Here is a 19107-nt window from a genome sequence, read left to right on the forward strand (position 1 = left end):
GACGTAAAGGGCTCGTTTAACTGTCCACATTTTCGGGGCGTACTGTCGGTATACTTATGAGGTACCATTAATAGGCACGAAACACTCATATATTCACGTCAAAATCGCTGTAACAGTAGCACACACGGCGCGACTGTCGGTTTTAAATTTTCCGTCGTCACCCTTTGTGCCACCACCTCGTATTGCACTAAACAACTCCTCGAGGAAATGCAAGTTTGCATCACTCACATCCTGCACTAGCTCATTTATAATCATTGTTGGACCACTTCAATGTATATCGCTCACTTCGAGACCCAGTTAATGGAGACGGTGTCCGCTGCACAGTTAACACAGTCGCGTTCGCCAGTAATCTCAATGTATACCCAATAACCCTACAATCTCAAACCTACATTTCAATCGCACCGTTGTCACACCTCAACTCCGTTGCCACACCTCCCTTGCTCTAGACTCCTACTGCTTCGACTGGTTCCTCTGCGATTCCGAAGGTGTGGCCATCAAAGATCCAGTTCTCCTTTTTCTGTAAAAAGAAAGGAAAACCTCAACAGAAGCGCATTAGAAAACTTACGTCATGAGAAGTTAATGATGTGTGGTGTTCTTTGGCGCAAGGGCCAGGTTTGGCGAAAGAGCGCCATGACAAGTGGTAATGTTGACGATGTATTAGGGATGGCGTGCACAAAGAATTCCTCATAGAAGATGTCACATGGTTGTAAAAGGGCCTAAAACCTGTAGCTGTAAATGGCGTAGAATATATAGTTGCTAATATAATGACGGTGACTAGGCAGTGATGTGGGCTATGGCAACGGGCTTTCGTTAAAACATTTTGCAATAAAACATAACACTGACACCAGAGTTTCAAGAGAGCCCTTGAATGCAGAGCTGTTAGTCATGTGCTAAAAATTGCCTGGCCAAATGATTTTCAGGGTGTCGCTTTCGGCTAAAAAATCTAAGACCATTTGCAGTTTAATAAAATGGTTCGTCACTAAGGAAAAATGCAGGATGGAGAGGTATATTTTCGCGATATGCAGAAGGGAAATACTTTTTCCTCCCTGTTTCTATTGCAGGGCACTGGATAAGAACATGGAGGACTGTTAGGCTATCGCCGCACCTACTACAAGTAGGAGGATCCCCGCCAGTCAAGAGGTAGGAGTGAGTACTGTAAGTGTGTCCTATTCTTAATCGGCAAAGAAGTACTTCCTTGTACCGTGCTGTTTGATCACTTATCCAATTCCGTAATTTTGGTTTTATAATGTGTAACTTATTCAATGTTTGTGTATCCCACTCTGCTTGCCGATGATTCCTCGATTTTCGGCGCAGAAAGGGCTTTAGGTCTGTGGCAGGAATGGGGATATTTCCATCTGTGTCGCTAAAACTCACTGACGTAGCGTTTTCGTCAGATGCTACGTTGCCTTTTATACCTTTATGGCCAGGTTCCCAGCAAAGAATAATCGCTTGGTTGCACATATATGCGGAGCATAACAAGCTATACAGCTCATTAAAAACCGAATTCTTATGCTTTCGTAAGCTAATTAGGGCTCTCACTACACTTAATGATTCTGTGAAGACAATAGCCTTAGCGGCATTTGTGTGCCGTATGTGTTGAATAGCCTTAAGAATGGCGTATGCTTCTGCTGTATAGATACTGGTGTGTGGGTTTAGTGGTCCAGATGTTGTAAGTGAGGGTTCCAGAGCTGCGTAAGCAACACCAGCTGGACACTTCGAAGCATCTGTGTAAAATTCATCACATGAGTACTTCTCCTTGAGTTTCCAAAAATGCGAATATATGTGTGCCTCCAGGGATCTTGCGATATTTCTAAGAAAGATGTCACATTGGATAGTCTGCCACTCCCAAGGTGCTGGAAGCCGTGTAGGAGCCATTAGGACATTGTGTAAAAGAGGGAACCCTGTTTTTTCTGAGAGTGATTCCAACCGGAGGGACAAAGGAGGGCCTACTGGCTGGGCGGTTACGAAACAGCCTAGCAGTGGACAAGTCGCATATAGTAGAATGACAAGGATGTTTGTCATCTGAGTTAACTTTTAGGGCGTAGGAGAAAGTTCAATATGTCCTTTGGTAGTGCAATGACCATTCGTTTGATTCGACGTAGAGGCTTTGCACAGGGCTAGTCCTAAAGTCGCCTGTAGAAAGGCCGATACCTAAGTGGTGAATAGGATCTAGCATTTTGAGAGCACTAGGTCCGGCAGAATTATAGACTATTGCTCCGTTGTCAAGGCGTGTTTATATTGGACTTTTGTACAGCTTTAAAAGGCACAGCCTGTCGCTTCCCCAAGATGTACGTGACAAGAGCTTCAGCAGGTTCATAGACTTGAGGAACTTTGATTTCAGATACTTCAGGTGGGGTGCAAAAGTCAGCTTACTGTCTAAAAGGATTCCTAGAAATTTGTTGTCATGACTCACAGATAGCCGTTCTCCATTTATATCTGTTGCGGGGTCCGCCAGTATGCCTCTGTTGTTAGATAATAGGACGCATGTACTTTTTGTGGGTTTAGCTTGAAACCGTTTTGGTCCGCCCACTTAGATAATTTATTTATGCAAAGCTGTACTTGTCGCTCGCAGCTACTTAGGTTACATGATTTGAAACTTATCTGGATGACATCCACATATACAGAATAAAACATAGTATGTGGTATGGCAGTCTGGATCGAGTTCATTTTTACAATATGAAGACCGCAGCTCAGCACATCACCTTGTGGAACAGCAGCCTCTTGCGTAAATGGACGCGACAGAACGTTACCAACTCTAACACGGAACGTCCGATTGGAGAGGTAACTCTGAATCACGTTCAGGAAGCTGCTTCGAACTCCCAGTTCAGACAGGTCATGGAGGATTCCAAAGCGCGAGGTTGTGTCGTATGCCTTTTCCATATCTAAAAATACTGACAGGAAGAACTATTTGTGGACAACGGTATCACGGAAGAAGGTATTCATTATCCTCATATTATTTTGCAGAACAGAATAATATGAGGATAATGAATACCTTCTTCGGCAAGCGGGATAGCCGAAAGTGGACGTGGAGGAGCCCGAACGGTGAGACTAGAAATGAAATAGACTTCATACTCTGCGCTAACCCTGGCATCATACAAGATGTGGACGTGCTCGGCAAAGTCCGCTGCAGTGACCACAGAATGGTAAGAACTCGAATTAGCCTAGACCTGAGGAGGGAACGGAAGAAACTAGTACATAAGAAGCAATTAATGAGTTAGCGGTAAGAGGGAAAATAGAAGAATTCCAGATCAAGCTACAGAACAGGTATTCAGCTTTAACTCAGGAAGAGGGCCTTAGTGTTGAAACAATGAACGACAATCTTGTGGGCATCATTAAGGAGTGTGCAATGGAAGTCGGTGGTAACTCCATTAGGCAGGATACCAGCAAACTATCGCAGGAGACGAAAGATCTGATCAAGAAACGCCAATGTATGAAAGCCTCTAACCCTACAGCTAGAATAGAACTGGCAGAACTTTCGAAGTTAATCAACGAGCGTAAGACAGCTGACATAAGGAAGTATAATATGGATAGAATTGAACATGCTCTCAGGAACGGAGGAAGCCTAAAAACAGTGAAGAAGAAACTAGGAATCGGCAAGAATCAGATGTATGCGTTAAGAGACAAAGCCGGCAATATCATTACTAATATGGATGAGATAGTTCAAGTGGCTGAGGAGTTTTATAGAGATTTATACAGTACTAGTGGCACCCACGACGATAATCAAAGAGAAAATAGACTAGAGGAATTCGAAATCCCACAGGTAACGCCGGAAGAAGTAAAGAAAGCCTTGGGAGATATGCAAAGGGGGAAGGCAGCTGGGGAGGATCAGGTAACAGCAGATTTGTTGAAGGATGGTGGACAGATTGTTCTAGAGAAACTGGCCACCCTGTATACGCAATGCCTCATGACCTCGAGCGTACCGGAATCTTGGAAGAACGCTAACATAATCCTAATTCATAAGAAAGGAGATGCCAAAGACATGAAAAATTATAGACCGATCAGATTACTGTCCCTTGCCTACAAACTATTTACTAAGGTAATCGCAAATAGAATCAGGAATACCTTAGACTTCTGTCAAGCAAAGGACCAGGCAGGATTCCGTAAAGGCTACTCAACAATAGATCATATTCACACTATCAATCAGGTGATAGAGAAATGTGCGGAATATAACCAACCCTTATATATAGCTTTCATTGATTACGAGAAAGCGTTTGATTCTGTCGAAACCTCAGCAGTCATGGAGGCATTACGGAATCAGGGTGTAGATGAGCCATATGTAAAAATACTGGAAGATATCTATAGCGGCTCCACAGCCACCGTAGTCCTCCACAAAGAAAGCAACAAAATCCCTATAAAGAAAGGCGTCAGGCAGGGAGATACGATATCTCCAATGCTATTCACAGCATGTTTACAGGATGTATTCAGAGGCCTGGAGTGGGAAGAATTGGGGATAAAAGGTAATGGAGAGTACCTCAGTAACTTGCGATTCGCTGATGATATTGCCTTGCTTAGTAACTCAGGGGACCAATTGCAATGCATGCTCACTGACCTGGAGAGGCAAAGCAGAAGAGTGGGTCTAAAAATGAATCTGCAGAAAACTAATGTAATGTTTAACAGTCTCGGAAGAGAACAGCAATTTACAATAGGCAGCGAGGCACTGGAAGTCGTAAGGGAATACACCTACTTGGGGCAGGTAGTGACGGCGGATCCGGATCATGAGACGGAAATAATCAGGAGAATAAGAATGGGCTAGGGTGCGTTTGGCTGGCATTCTCAGATCATGAACAGCAGGTTGCCATTATCCCTCAAGAGAAAAGTATATAATAGCTGTGTTTTACCAGTACTCACCTATGGGGCAGAAACCTGGAGGCTTACGAAAAGAGTTCTACTCGAATTGAGGACGACGCAACGAGCTATGGAAAGAAGATTGATAGGTGTAACGTTAAGGGATAAGAAAAGAGCAGATTGGGTCAGGGAACAAACGCGAGTTAATGACATCTTAGTTGAAATCAAGAAAAAGAAATGGGCATGGGCAGGGCATGTAATGAGGAGGGAAGATAACCGATGGTCATTAAGGGTTACGGACTGGATCCCAAGGGAAGGGAAGTGTAGCAGGGGTCGGCAGAAAGTTAGGTGGGCGGATGAGATTAAGAAGTTTGTAGGGACGGCGTGGCCACAATTAGTACATGACCGGGGTTGTTGGAGAAATATGGGAGAGGCCTTTGCCCTGCAGTGGGCGTAACCAGGCTGATGATGATGATGATGATGAAGGTATCACGGATATTTGTCTCGATGCGAACAAGGTGATCTGTTGTGGATCTACCCTCCCTAAAACTGCACTGAAAGGGATCGAGTATCTTGTTGCTTTCAAGAAAATGGATGAGGTGACGGTTAATCATCTCAAATAATTTGCATAGGCAACTAGTCAGAGCTATAGGCCTATAACTGCTGGGTAACGAAGGGTCCTTGTCCTCTTTGAGAATAGGGATTACGATTGTTTCTTTCCAGGCAGAAGGAATGTAGCTGGCAGAGAACATGGAATTGAAGAATGACAGTAGTGTTTTTTGGGTTTCAGGGTGTAAGTGTCTGATCATCTCATACATTATTCTGTCACTTCCTGGAGTGGATTTGTTGCAACAGTTTAGTGAGGCTTGGAAATCAGCCATTCCAAATGGACGCTTGTATACTTCATTGGATGTGGCTTTCCCACCCAGAGTCATCTGTTCTGCTTGTCAGCGGAATTTTAGGGATGTATCTGTGTAATGAGATGTACTGGAAATGTGCTCTGAATGTGTTCCTAGACAGTCTGCCTGGTCCTCAAGAGTAGCTGTTTGCGTGTTTACTAATGGTAGAGGATGAGTTTCGCGTTCTTTTATTTTGTTTACTGTGTTCCAGGCTTTTCTTTTGTCTGTATGTGAACTAATACTAGAGATGTATTTTTGCCAGCTTTCCCTTTTGGCAAGGTGGCGCGTTCTTCTACCTTCTGATTTTATTTTCTTGAAGCTGATCAAGGTCTCGGTAGCTGGGCAGTCGCGAAGGTGACTCCAAGCCTTAATTTTATTTTTGCGAGCTTCCTTACAATGCTCATTCCACCAAGGAATACGTCGTTTAGAGGGTGATGCATTCGTTTGAGGTATACATATTGGTGCAGCATCAGCTATAAATGCCGTCAAATGTGACACTCTATCATCGATTGAGAGAGTACAGATGTCATCCCAGGTCAAATGTGTCAGCTCTCTGTATCGTTTCCAGTCAGCACAGTCAACCTTCCAATGGGGCAGATGTGGAGAAAACTTATCGCTTTTTGTTAATTTTAAGACAATTGGGAAATGGTCACTCCCATATGGATTTCTGATCACGTTCCACTCCAGTTATGACACTAGTGTGCTTGATGTTATGCTTAAGTCAATAGATGAGAACGTTTTGTTTGCCACGCTGTAGAATGTGGGTTCTTTCTTGTTTAGTAGGCATGCATTGGAAGACAAAAGGAAGTTTTCTAACAAGCGCCTTCTCGTATCACGACAACCTCCCCAGAGGGTGTTGTGTGCGTTATAGATTGCCTACTACAGTGTAAGGTTCGGGGAGTTCTGCGATAAAGCTCTCGAATTCTGTTCTGGAAAGTTGATGGCTCGGGGGAATGTAGAGAGAGCTAACTGTAACTAGCTTATCAAATAGTGCGCTTCTGGTTGCCACTGCCTCAAGGGGCGTTTGCAGATGTAAATGCTTACAGGCGATACCCTTATAAACTGTAATATCAACACCGCCTGACGAGACGTAGGCGTCACTGCGATCTTTGCGGTAAATGGCATATTGTTTGAGAAAGTTAATATGTGAAGGATTGAGGTGTGTTTCTTTCACACACAGCACCCTTGGATTAAACTTGCGAAGGAGTTCCTTAATGTCATCAAGATTGTGTATTAGACCTCTCACATTCCAATGCATTACCTGCGTGGCCCTATTGGAAGTGTTTTATGGTGTTTGTCAAGAGATATCAATTAGGTTGGCTCAAGGGACCTTTCGAGGCCCCTTGATGTGATGTATTTCTTTTTTGTTGGCGCGCTCCAGGGAGCAAAGCCGTTCCTTCGGCGTCTGAGACGCCGGAGAAGTTTTTTACATAAGAGGCGTTGGATGACGCCCGCTCAGCGGGCACGCGCGGGGGTTTTTCGGGCCTGTCTTCACGAGCAGTGGCCCTGGGACCGGTAGGACCGGAGGTCTGCTGGCCCTTCGTGGTAGGGGCCGGAAGAGCAGTGGCTGCTCCCGCCAGGGGGCTAATGGCGTCACCGCCGTCACACTTCGTGTGACTTGCGCGGCCGCCAGAAGATGTGGCGCTGCCCCCCGGCGCGTCACATCACAGTAGGACGGATTCGATTGGTTGTGGACTCTAAAACGCTTGCGCGCTTCTGGAAAAGAGATGTTTAGTTTGACCTTCTGTTCGATTATTTGTTTTTCTTTCTTCCATGACGGGCACGATCGTGAATAGGCGGGGTGGTCTCCTTCACAGTTAGCGCAGTGGGTTGTGGCAGAACAGTTGTCTGAAGTGTGGTCTTTAGATGCACATTTTGCACAAGTAGCACGCCCTCGGTAGCTCTGCGACTCATGCCCAAAACGGTGACACTTGAAGCATCGGTGCGGATTGGGAATGTGCGGTCGTACACGTAGTTTTCCATATCCCGTCTCTAATGAATAAAAAAATTATGGGCGTTTATAGGGTAAGTGCCAAAACCACTTTTTGATTATGAGGCACGCCGTAGTAGAAGACTCCGGAAATTTTGACCACCTGGGGTTCTTTAACGTGCACCAAAATCTATGTACATGGGCGTTTTCGCATTCCACCCCCATCGAAATGCGGCCGCCGTGGCCGGGATTCGATACCGAGACCTCGTGCTCAGCAGCCCAACACCATAGCCACTGAGCAACCACGGCGGGTTCCTAATGAATCAGGTAGTTCACTTGTTCCAAATGGTATTATTAGATGCTTTTTTGGAATTTCCCTGTTGTCGCGCCTTAACTTAATTCGTTGCACCTTTACCATGTTTTGGTCTTGCCATCCTTCCAATAGCTCGCTCTCACTAAGTTCAAGGAGGTCGTCATCAGAAATGATACCACGCACAGTGTTCATAGACCGGTGGGGGCCCACAAAGACAGGAATGTCACCAAACGCAACAAGATTAGTCAACTTGCTGTATTGGAGCTTGTCACGCACTTCGAGAAGAAGGTCGCCGTTTCCCATTTTAGTTACTTTGTAACCAGGGCCGATTGTTTCTGTCAAACATTTTGAGAAAACAAATGGGGATATTGTGCGGACTGTCTTGGTTTCATGCTGACTATGTATTACGTGGTATTTGGGAAAAATTTCTTTCGGTTTCAAGGGAAAGGTGAGGATTTCATCGGTGGGCCCCCTCTTCAGGGAGCGATCAGGGAGTTGGGGGAGACTGGAAGCCATATATATGATTACTGTATTCGGCAGGAATGCCAGCCACCCACCTCGGAGCCCAACCTGGGGTCGTCACAGGATTAGAAATACTCTATTCTGCATACGCCAGCAGTACATTCCTACTATAACCTAGCATATATATATATATATATATATATATATATATATATATATATATATATATATATATATACCCAAGACTAGATACATTACACAAGGTTAACCCTTGCCGCCCAGGAAAAAGGCAATTCAAAGAAATGAATAGACGACAGGAAGATGAAAAAGGCGAAAGAGGAAGACGATGATTGGAGAGGAGCACAGGAAAAGGCGACTGCCGATTTCCCCCAGGAGGGTCAGCCTGGAGGTGCCGTCTACGTGAAGCAGAGGCCAAAGAGGTGTGTTGCCTCCGCCGGGGGGCCTTAACGGTCCGAACACCCGGCATCGGCTCAATCCCCAGGATCCCCTTTTTCCTGGACACGGCAAAGCCGCGCACGGCTACACGCGGGAGGGTCCAACCATCGTGTGCTCGGGTACGCGGTGTTGCAACACACCGAACGCCTGCTGACGCAGACGCACCTGCGGGGAACGTCGTGAGAAGTTCTGGAATCACTTCTTCTACTTGCTTCTTAGGGGTTTAATAAATTTACCTTCATAGTCAAAAGAAGCTCTAGAGGTTGTCAAATTAATTCTATTTATTTATACTAGAATAACGCTCGCAGAAAAGTCATTTACGACACTCAGGTGGGATTGATATTCCTTGTAGACGCCGAATTCTATATAAATCCACGAGGGCAATGGGTAGGCAAATAAATTTAAATGACCACAACATAATACTTACTCGGGCATTTCTAAAAAAAATTACTACAGCGCTTTTGCCAATTACAAAAAGCACACTGGTCATAACAGAGCATCCTTCTCCCAGTTGATTTGCACATTGTTGGCAGTTAGCGAGTAAAATTTAGTTTTGGCGACCAAGCTGTTGATGCCGGTAGGTAGACGGGCTACCATTTTCCACGTAGCCCAGACCCGTTCAGCTCTCGTAGCTGGTCCTCAGGACTTGGGCTAAGCAAAGCATAGTGCGCCTCCCATTGCAAACCTCATTCAGAAAACAGCACACCACGGAATAACTTCCACCACTTCCACATCTAGACGGTGGTTTGACAACTATAGTGCTGTGCACTCCGTTAAGTTTTGAACCCCCCAAAATTCCCGAGGACGATCAATCCACTGGCAGTGGTCATCACACTCGGCTCCAGTAAGTAAAGCCTACCCCTTACCACAATCCGATTAACGACTTATGAAGTTTGAAATTGGTCGTAGACTTCCTTCAACCCAACAACGCGCTTTAGGCCCTTTCCGAGACCCCCCAAAATTATTAAATGTTTCCGAACAATCATAATTGCGTGGAAAAGAAATGTTCAATGGCCAGTACGTGAAACAAGGATATTTTTAAGCAAATATTTGTAAAATGTCGACTGTGGCCGTGCATGAATGTGTACTTAGTAAGGGAACAAATATTAAAAAGGTAATTTTCAACGTGGTTTCTCGTTTATATATGGTTTTCTAAAAAAGAAGATACACATTATTGTGGATTTTATTTTTTACGGTATTTGGAATGATCTCTGCTCAATGGTTCGACGGGGGGGGAGGGGTCACTCTTCCCACGTGAAAAACTCTTTCATAATACCCGACCTATTTTCATTAAACACTTATATATTGTATTAGCCTATGCGCTTCCCTATTTGTTGGCGGATAAAGTCGATATATTTACATTGCAAAACCTAACCGACCACGCAATTCAGTGTCATGGTGCCAAAGAATTGCAATGAATTTCATTTACGGCAAAATTTTAGAACAACATTAAGTTTCCGTCTGTATTACTTCCTATACTTTAATAATCTACTTCATGCTAAATTATGTGGTTTCGCACTGTGGGAAGAGCGCGCCCCCCGTCATACATACGCGCTCCGTAAGAACACTTTATAAAATTAAAGGCAAGAAAGTTACTCGCACTACTCAACTAGTTTCTTTTGAAAGGGGCTTCGGACAGCGTTTGGCACCCCACAGAGAATGTAGTACATGAAGAACCGGAAGTTTTTGGGTAGAAAGTCCTGGAGAATGTGCGCAAACACTATGCTGAAACTATATAGGGTACTTCTCCGCTGATTTCCTCCGGTAGCGCGTTAACCATCGTCTTCTACGGCAGGGCCAGCATAGGTGGAGCTACTGTTAAGGGCGCGACTACCGCGGGTTTGGAGCGGAGGAGGAGCGAATTGCTTTCCGCTAGTTTTGCATATTGAGGGGATGTTATTTTGGTAGGCGTTTCCGCAGCGCCAACTCGGCACACCGTCAAGGCACATTGTACGTTCCCTTAAGCGTGAGAGACAGAGAGAAACAACTTTATTTGCCACTGCAAGGTTGGAAGTTGGGGCAGGCAGGCCTAGTGTGGCTCCCAGGTGGGGGCGACGTCTTGGGCCTACGAGACGAGTGCAAGTTGTGTTTTCTTGTCTGCTCTTGTCAGCAGCTGGTTTCAACCCTCCTCGGAGGGAGCCGGCACTCATGATTGGGGGGAGGGTTACCCTCGCATCCCCAGAGAATGTGTGTACTAAGTGCGACCACGGAGGGTTCGCCTGCTCCATAAAAGCGAGCAATTTTTGGCCCATGCGTTGCGAAAACACTCTCTCGCGTCTAGCGCGATTGATTTACCGGCTGAAAAACCGTCGCAGGGCCCCTTTAGTGCGAGCTCAGACACTGAGTGATGGAGGAGGAGATTATAAACTTTATTAGTAGAAATGAGCCGACGGTAAAATCGTCCGAGGTGGGCGGCGTCCTTAGTCCAGGATGCCGTGGGCCTGAGCTGATAGCTTGGCCCTGCTCACCAGGCGATGCTGGTCTCCAGGGCTCGAGCTTGTCAGCTGGGCCTCCCACTGCTCGACGGCTGGTCCGGTGATGGGCGGTGTTGATGGGTTTTGTTGACATTCCCATACCATGTGGTAGAGGGTATTGGGCGTAGAGCAGAAGGCGCATTTGTGAGTATAGCTCGTAGAATACATGGCATGTAGCAGGGTGCCGTGCGGGAATGTGCCGGTCTGTAGTTTTCGGAAGATCACCGCCTCTTCTCTTGTCAGCTGGGGATGCGGGGTTGGATAAATCCTCCTATCCAGACTGTAGTGGCTCAAGATATCGGTGTATCTTTTCGGGACGCTATCTTGTTGGTCTACCGGTGCTCGTGAACCTGGTGGGATAACCCAGAGAATATGATCTCGGGCAGCGGCTTTCGCCGCTACGTAACCCGCCAGGGACTTGTGTCCCGGGGCACAGCCAATGTACAGTTCTGGAAAATTGTCTCGTTTTTCGAGGATGCTCAGGGCTTGTTTGGAAATGCGGCCCTTTTGGTGATTTCTACATGCTGTTTGTGAGGCGGTGATGATTGTGATTAGATCTTCCTCTCGTTGACCCGTAGCGGCCGCCAGGGCTATCGCCGTTTCTTCGACGCAGTCGGTGTGTGGAGTGCTTACCGAGGCCGCTGCTACCTGATCACGCTGATAGCTTGGGCCGCTCTGTTCTTGTACTTTGCCGCGTCGGTGGATCGGACTTCTCCTTATTTTGGTCCTTCGTAGGCCTTACGTAGAGCTTTCACTCTCGCTCGCCTCCTTTCTCTGTGGTATTCAGGGTGCATTTTTCTCAGGATGCTGGCCACCGTGATCTTCTCCCTCAGGGGTAGAGGAACCCGCTGTTTTGTGAACTCATATTCAACTGGGTAGCCCAGTCTTATTAGCGTGTCCCTACCCATGCTGGTGAGCTTGAGTCGCTCTATCTGGCTCGTCTTGTGGGCCTCCACCAGTTCCTCCCAAGTATTGTGGATGCCCAGGCTGAGTAGCTTCTCCGTCGACGTCGTCGGTGGAAGCTCCAGTGCCAGTTTGTAGGTCTTTCGTATTAGGGTGTTCAATTTTTCTCTCTCGCTGTTCTTGAGACCCAGGTACGGGGTGCCGTAAATGACTCTGCTGATTATCAGGGCTTGTATTAATCTGATTGTGTCCTGCTCTTGCAGGCCGTGCTTTTTGTTTGTCACTCTTCGCACCAAGTGCGCGACTTGGGTGATTGTCGCTTGCAGTTCTTTAATGGCGGCAAGACCGGCACCGTCCTTCTGGAAAGTGAGACCCAGAATACAGAGTTTGTCCACCTTGGGTATGTGGACACCATTTAGTGTCAACGGTGGGTCAGGTGTCTCCTGCGGAGGCCGCCCTCTTCAGCTTGTTCTCGAGCTTCTTTGCTACCCTCCATGTTTCTGCTCCATATGTTAGCACCTGTAGAATGCAAATGTTGTGCACTTTTGTTTTCACCGACACTGGTAAGTTAAATATTTGTGGAGTCTGACAACGAGAGGCTTTTTTGCTTCAATTGATACATGTTTTGACTCTAATAACTTAGGGTCACGTCACCTCAGAAATTTTAATGACAAATTTGTGTGACGCAAACTATGCGATCACGTCTAGGTCACCCTGATAATGACCGTAATGTAAAACAAGGAATAGCACATCACTTCATATATTTACTACAATATAGTGCTCATTAAACGGGAACTGAGTGCAATGCTACATCGTTCTCAAGGTGTCCAACAATGGTGAGATTGTGGATATAATAGAGTGCCTTGTCTATATCGACACAACCAATTTGTAGGAGAGTGTGCGGTATAGTGCGAAGCGGGACAAAGGATGAAGAAGAAGGAGGACAAGCGCTTGTCCTCGTTCTTCTTCATCCCTTGTCCCGCTTCGCGCTGCATCACATGGTCTCATGGAAAACCAAATAGCCCGAACCATCCTCCTAAGTTACAATTTGTCGGTTTCCTGAGGCAAGCCATTCTTACTCAACAGCTGGTAACTATTGTGATACGGACGTCCTTCAGGTGTTCGTGCAGGAACTGGATCGTTTGCAGAAAGACCGCTGTTCTCCTGCACCCGAACGGTTCAGAAGGGTGTCCGCTTGAATCGGTGTTTCTCCCTGCAGACTGCAAGAGCTGCAGTGGTCCGCTTATACATATGGTGTTCGACAACTTCGAATAGCGAATTCTAGAGCCGAATAGGATACCGCATAGCAAGGACCGTTCCATTCGTATGCGATGCCTTGAACTGCCGTCGTCCTAGCTTTGGCCACGTTCGAGGACCAGCACGGCGAGAAGCTGCGTGCGTGACGTCACGTATACGTTTCGAACAGTCGCTTGCACATTATGAATTTTCAGTGTTCCGGTTCTGCGGCTAACAATTGAATTCGCTGCGGTCTATATGGAAAGTTCTTTTTAAGCGTTCTTGGAGAACATCCCTTAAAAGGAACGAGCATGTCTCAGTGTTGGACGAAAACATGCTCGACCAACTCTGGTCTCTGGCCGAGTACCCTTCGCAGCCCCTTGTGCGTGCGCCCTGTTCGCACTGGGCATACAACTTTGCTTCCCTCTCTACTGCATTCACCACCAGGGCTTCGTGCATCACCTCCGAGAACCGCTGCCCAATCACGGAGGCCATTTTTTTTTTGAATTTTTAGACAACCCGTCACCGACAAGCGCATCACGGAGTGTTGTGTTGACCGGCGTTTCCGCAGCGCCAGCTGGACAGGCCGTCACGCCCCATTGTACGTTCCCCGATTCATGAAAGCGAGCAATATTTGTCTCATGCGCTCCTGAAGCATGGTCTCACATATTGCGCGATTTATTTAAACGGCTCAAACAGTTTTGCAGGGCACATTTTGCGCGAGTTCAGACACTCAGGGACACTCAGGGAAGAAAAAAGAATAAACAAGGGATAAGGCATGCACATCCAATGATACGAATAAATAGAAGCAAATGATAAGCTGTATCATTGTAGGCACTTTTAAGCGTATCTAAAATTTTATTACGTGTCGGCCGTGCCTTCATCTAGATGTTTGTGAAGTCTCGATTCAGCGGCTTGGCGAGTCCTATGAACGTGGCCGTCGAACAATACAGGAAGCAGGGACCGTTTCGAACCAGGACGCCACCGCTTGGAACGCGACACTGCTTCATCCACGTGATCCGCTTCTCGGTTCCGTCGGTAGAGTTTCGGTAGTGAACATGGACACACTTTATGTGAGGCTTCAGGCTGTCGCTGTACGCCCGCACGCACAGCTCGGCGATACTGTTCAGTAATGGCGCATCATACAGTGCATGTACTTGGGCTTCTTAGTTCATTAGCGGAGCAGAAATATCACGGAATAACAGGATGTGTGTCTGTCCCTTTTTTTCCCCATCGTATTATGTTGCGCTGTTCAGCCCCAGGAACGATGCAACATGCGAGTGCGCCAGTCGAGGGGTAGAGGCTAGGACGTTTTGCCGAAGCAATTTGGGTTGCCCGTATCTAACCCTTCCAGGCCTGTGTCTGCGGTAAAGAGAGAGGCAGTTTAATGAATGGAAAATGTAGAGAGGTCGGCCGGATATTGGAGCATCTGGCCTGCTACTCTACGTAAGGGAAGGGGAAGAGGGTAAATTTCTTAAAGTGAAATCAAGCTTTCAGAAATTGTGCTAGACAAACTAAAGTATTTGATGGGAGCAAATCGGTTTTGTGTTAATGTAGCAACTTATGGTTGCGATTGGTTGCCTGTTCTGAGCGAAACAGTAAGCTCTGGGGAGCAGTATTTATTTTTTCCTTTCTTGTGCCGTTAGAGGGTGACAGTGTCTGCGAGTGTAATTATATAGTTACCTTCAGCATTTGTCGCAAGAAAGATACGCAACTACAGTGAACCTAATGCGGAAGTACTTTGTTGCGGATTAGTTGGTTCATGCACAACAAGTAGTGCACCGCACGTAATCTGCATTTCTTGTTGTTCGCTTCTGACATGAAAGTGTGCGCACTTAATATCACAGTGGCGGCAAAACAATTCTAGATGTTTGTGCATTTCTGTGGGGTGCTAGTGGTTACCTTACATATCTATTGGCTTCCTGTCGTTTCATGCCATAAAACATTTGGTAATCTAATTTAGTTGTAGCGCAAGCTGAACAGGGACAACAGAAAGGCACATCTAACACACACAGCTCTGTGTGCGTGAGATATGCCGGTATTTTTCATTGTTTAGCCTGCGCCACAACAAAATAAGATATGCCAAAGGAACAAGCCCCTATTGCTATCCTCATCGACAATTGGTAGTCTGCGGTCTGTCCTACCTCTCCCTCCACCATTTTTCACATATTTTACACAGTACGTAACTCACTGATGAAATTTATAAACGAGGAAATTTTAGTTCCGGCCCCGTCGACACGTTTAGATTGCTGAACCATCCTTAAATTTGCTCGTGGCACCGAAAGCACGTAGATCAAACCCAACTCACCAGCAGACACGCCGCGCTGAAGGGCAGGGCATCGTGTCGAAGCACGATGCCCTGCCCTTACACGGTTACCTTACATATCTATTGGCTTCCTGTCGTTTCATGCCATAAAACATTTGGTAATCTAATTTAGTTGTAGCGCAAGCTGAACAGGGACAACAGAAAGGCACATCTAACACACACAGCTCTGTGTGCGTGAGATATGCCGGTATTTTTCATTGTTTAGCCTGCGCCACAACAAAATAAGATATGCCAAAGGAACAAGCCCCTATTGCTATCCTCATCGACAATTGGTAGTCTGCGGTCTGTCCTACCTCTCCCTCCACCATTTTTCACATATTTTACACAGTACGTAACTCACTGATGAAATTTATAAACGAGGAAATTTTAGTTCCGGCCCCGTCGACACGTTTAGATTGCTGAACCATCCTTAAATTTGCTCGTGGCACCGAAAGCACGTAGATCAAACCCAACTCACCAGCAGACACGCCGCGCTGAAGGGCAGGGCATCGTGTCGAAGCACGAGACAACTCAGCGAGCTGTTTCTGGCGAGAAGCTGACCCAAAGACGTGTATTCTGACTCCGAGGGGCTAGGGCAGCCTGAGAGCCGCACGGAAACCGCAGGACAGCTCTCGATGAACCAAAGGACACGTGGTCATGCACGTCACTGAGAGTAAGCCTGGCAAGCGCATTGTGAAACACGGGGGCGGGTTCGTACATTTCTAACATGTCTTTGCGATCGAGGAATAACTGACCCTCGCAGCCGGCGCACTGAAAGAAGTTACCCCGCCTATCGAACCGCACGTCCAGTTCTTTGAAGTCCGGGCAGTTCTGTGCCAGACGGCGCAGAGCTGACGGACGGCGAAGCCCGCAAGGGGTCACCGAGAGGGATTGCAGATGCTTCAGCGAGCCGTCCTGGAGCAGTGCCGTCAATTCGAGGTCGGGGCCGAAGTGGAACGCGCTTATGTTAAGCTCGACGACCTGGAGCTTGACGTAGATGAAGTCGCGAAGACTTTCGCGGTACGCGGCGCCCGCCGTCGCGTAAACACAATCAGAGGGCTGTGCGGAAAATAGCGGAAGACAGAGTTGGCGCACATTCGTCCAGAAGTGTCCAAGAGCGGCCAGGCGAATCCATTCCGCCGTCAAGCCTTCTGCGTGGTGGACGGCAATCAGGACCAGCTGTTCCGGCAAATGGAGGGGATCTGTGCAGCCGAGTGCAAGATCTCGGAGTAGGGCACAGTTCCACATGTTGCTGGACCTCCGGTAGCAGACGTTGGCGCAGACGGCTGTACAGCTCCTCAAGTCCAAAGGTTTGGACGGCAGGCGTTGATTGGATGCTGGCATCTCGGAAGAGAACGTGAATGTTTCCAAATTGACGCCCTGTTCGAGGATGGCGTTACATTCCAAGAGCGCGTTCATGAAGTTTCCGCGCACGAAATGAACACGTAGCTCGTCCAGCTTAGGGCAGTAGCTCAGGAGCGCCGAGAGGAGCTTGAAGTTCAGGTCGCCGCTCACTTCGGCGTATATGCGGCGGAGATTGCGAGCCAGCATGCCTGGCCCTTGCGACGCGGTGTTGTGCAGCTCCCTTATTTCCGAGTCCACGTCCGTCTCAGCCACGACGGTGAACTCAACTACCTTTAGACGCGGAAGCCGTTTTAGCAATAAATCAAGCAGGGCGCTCGGCCTGAGCGGGCAGGCGACGCACCGCAAGTATTTGAGTTCCTTACATTTGCCGATGTGCAGAGGCAATTCCTTTGGTTCGAGAAGAATGCAATTAGTGAGGTCCAGTTCGCGAATAGTCAGCACCGATTTCACAGCTTCTAGCTTCTCGACCAGAGAAGACAGCCCTTGGTGGGCGCGTATCACCACCATTATTTCGGTGTCCCTGTGCCGTGTTTGTTTAGCGAAGGGCTTCACGCTCGGCAAATTATATCGGCTCGAGTGGCGGGCGCCAAGCAAGGAGGAAAGGCGATGGTGCTAACAGAGCGTTACGGCGCGACTTTTGACAAATGTTTGTTGCACACGTGATACACTAAGGGCGAGCAACGTGACGTCATAGAGGTGCGGTGGCGCTGTCATCGCTCCCAAGACTTGGAGAAGAAACATTTCCGCGAGGTGGGCGAAGGCGTGCATTTCGCGGAAAGTGCTTGAACGGGTTTTCCCTCTTTACTCGGCAAAGATTATTGTGCAAAGCGGCGAACTGCGATGAAGAGCAGCAGAAGTGAGAAGGTATTGTTCGTTCGTTTCACCCAATTCTTTTTGGCTTCTTGTTCGCTGCATGCAGTTACAGATGCATGAACCCGTGGATATGATACCGTACACGAGATAAGATTTTACGGGAGATGTAAATGCAAGTGTGGCTACAATGCACCGGGGCCAGCTTCAATCGATATAGCCTCTGACCTTATAAGTTAGGGGCAATGGGTTACAGGTAACACTTACAGGTTACCCTTACTTATAGGTTACTGGCTACACTTATGTGAGCCCGACAGTCAGAAAATCGGAGTGAATGAGCACGGCGTGACGGTGCGCCGTTTTTCGTGAACTCGCTTCTGAGAAGTGTTGAACAACGACGGCACTCAGGGCCGTGCCTGGATATCGACGCGTCCAAACTGCACTTCCGGTTCCCGCTTGCCGTCTGCACCAGCTTGTCTTTCATGGGTCGTGTCATTATGATTAGGTTAGATGCTTGTCTTTGCCTTGTACTGATAGCCTTCCCGTTACACTGTGCAGAAATCACTGCGTCACACTGCCTCCGCTCAAGTCTCAGCGCTGGCTGTAACCCGACCAGTGAGCGTTTACAGGTGCGCTGCAAATGGGTCGAACTGTTGTCGACCTCGCGCAGTCGGGCCGACTCAGCCCGACCAAGCGCTCGTTCAGGTTGACCGGGCAGCATTTGCACGAGCTCAACAGGACAATTCCAGCCCGACAAGCCGGCTGGACCCGCTTTTGTCGTGTGCATGTAAAACGCATAGCTGTATTAACGCTTGGCAGGGACTACAGCCGGCGCTGCATCGTGCTTGAGCGCACTGCTTCGTTGTATAACAAAGGACAAATTAAGAACGATGTGACACCGATAACATGATGCGTGAACCCACAACTATTATTTTTCCTTAGAACGTGGTGGCTATTGTACGGAAGTCACAAGAAAAAAAAGGAAGTGAAAGCAACAAAATTAGACAAAAACAAAGCGAGACAGATTAAAACTTCATCAGCTGACTGCCTTCGTCAGCACGTGTGTTATGGACGGCACAAGCAAGGCGTTCGAAAATTCTTTTTTAAGAATGTATAGTCATGGATGGGGCGTTTTTGCATCTATCTTTGTGGTGCAGTTTTGCTGCCTT

The 19107-nt window shown here is 47.4% G+C and overlaps 1 protein-coding gene across 2 annotated transcripts in view; it reads right to left on the reverse strand.

Annotated features, from left to right (window-relative positions):
- LOC139049029 (uncharacterized) overlaps nt 1-17768 on the reverse strand; it is a 75113-nt gene extending 57345 nt beyond the window's left edge. Inside the window, exons 1-2 of one of the 2 annotated variants that reach the window (XM_070524054.1) lie at nt 16242-17768; nt 14373-14820 (exon numbers count right to left, since the gene is read on the reverse strand). In XM_070524054.1, coding sequence (XP_070380155.1) covers nt 16295-17635 — 1341 coding nt within the window. In that variant the 5' untranslated portion in view covers nt 17636-17768 and the 3' untranslated portion in view covers nt 14373-14820; nt 16242-16294. Of the gene's footprint in view, nt 1-14372; nt 14821-16241 lie in introns of those variants that run through there. The other variant, XM_070524055.1, reaches the window with a different exon arrangement.
- Nucleotides 17769-19107: the final 1339 nt, after the last annotated feature.

Source organism: Dermacentor albipictus, chromosome 8 (assembly GCF_038994185.2).
Source record: "Dermacentor albipictus isolate Rhodes 1998 colony chromosome 8, USDA_Dalb.pri_finalv2, whole genome shotgun sequence".
Lineage (NCBI taxonomy): Eukaryota > Metazoa > Arthropoda > Arachnida > Ixodida > Ixodidae > Dermacentor > Dermacentor albipictus.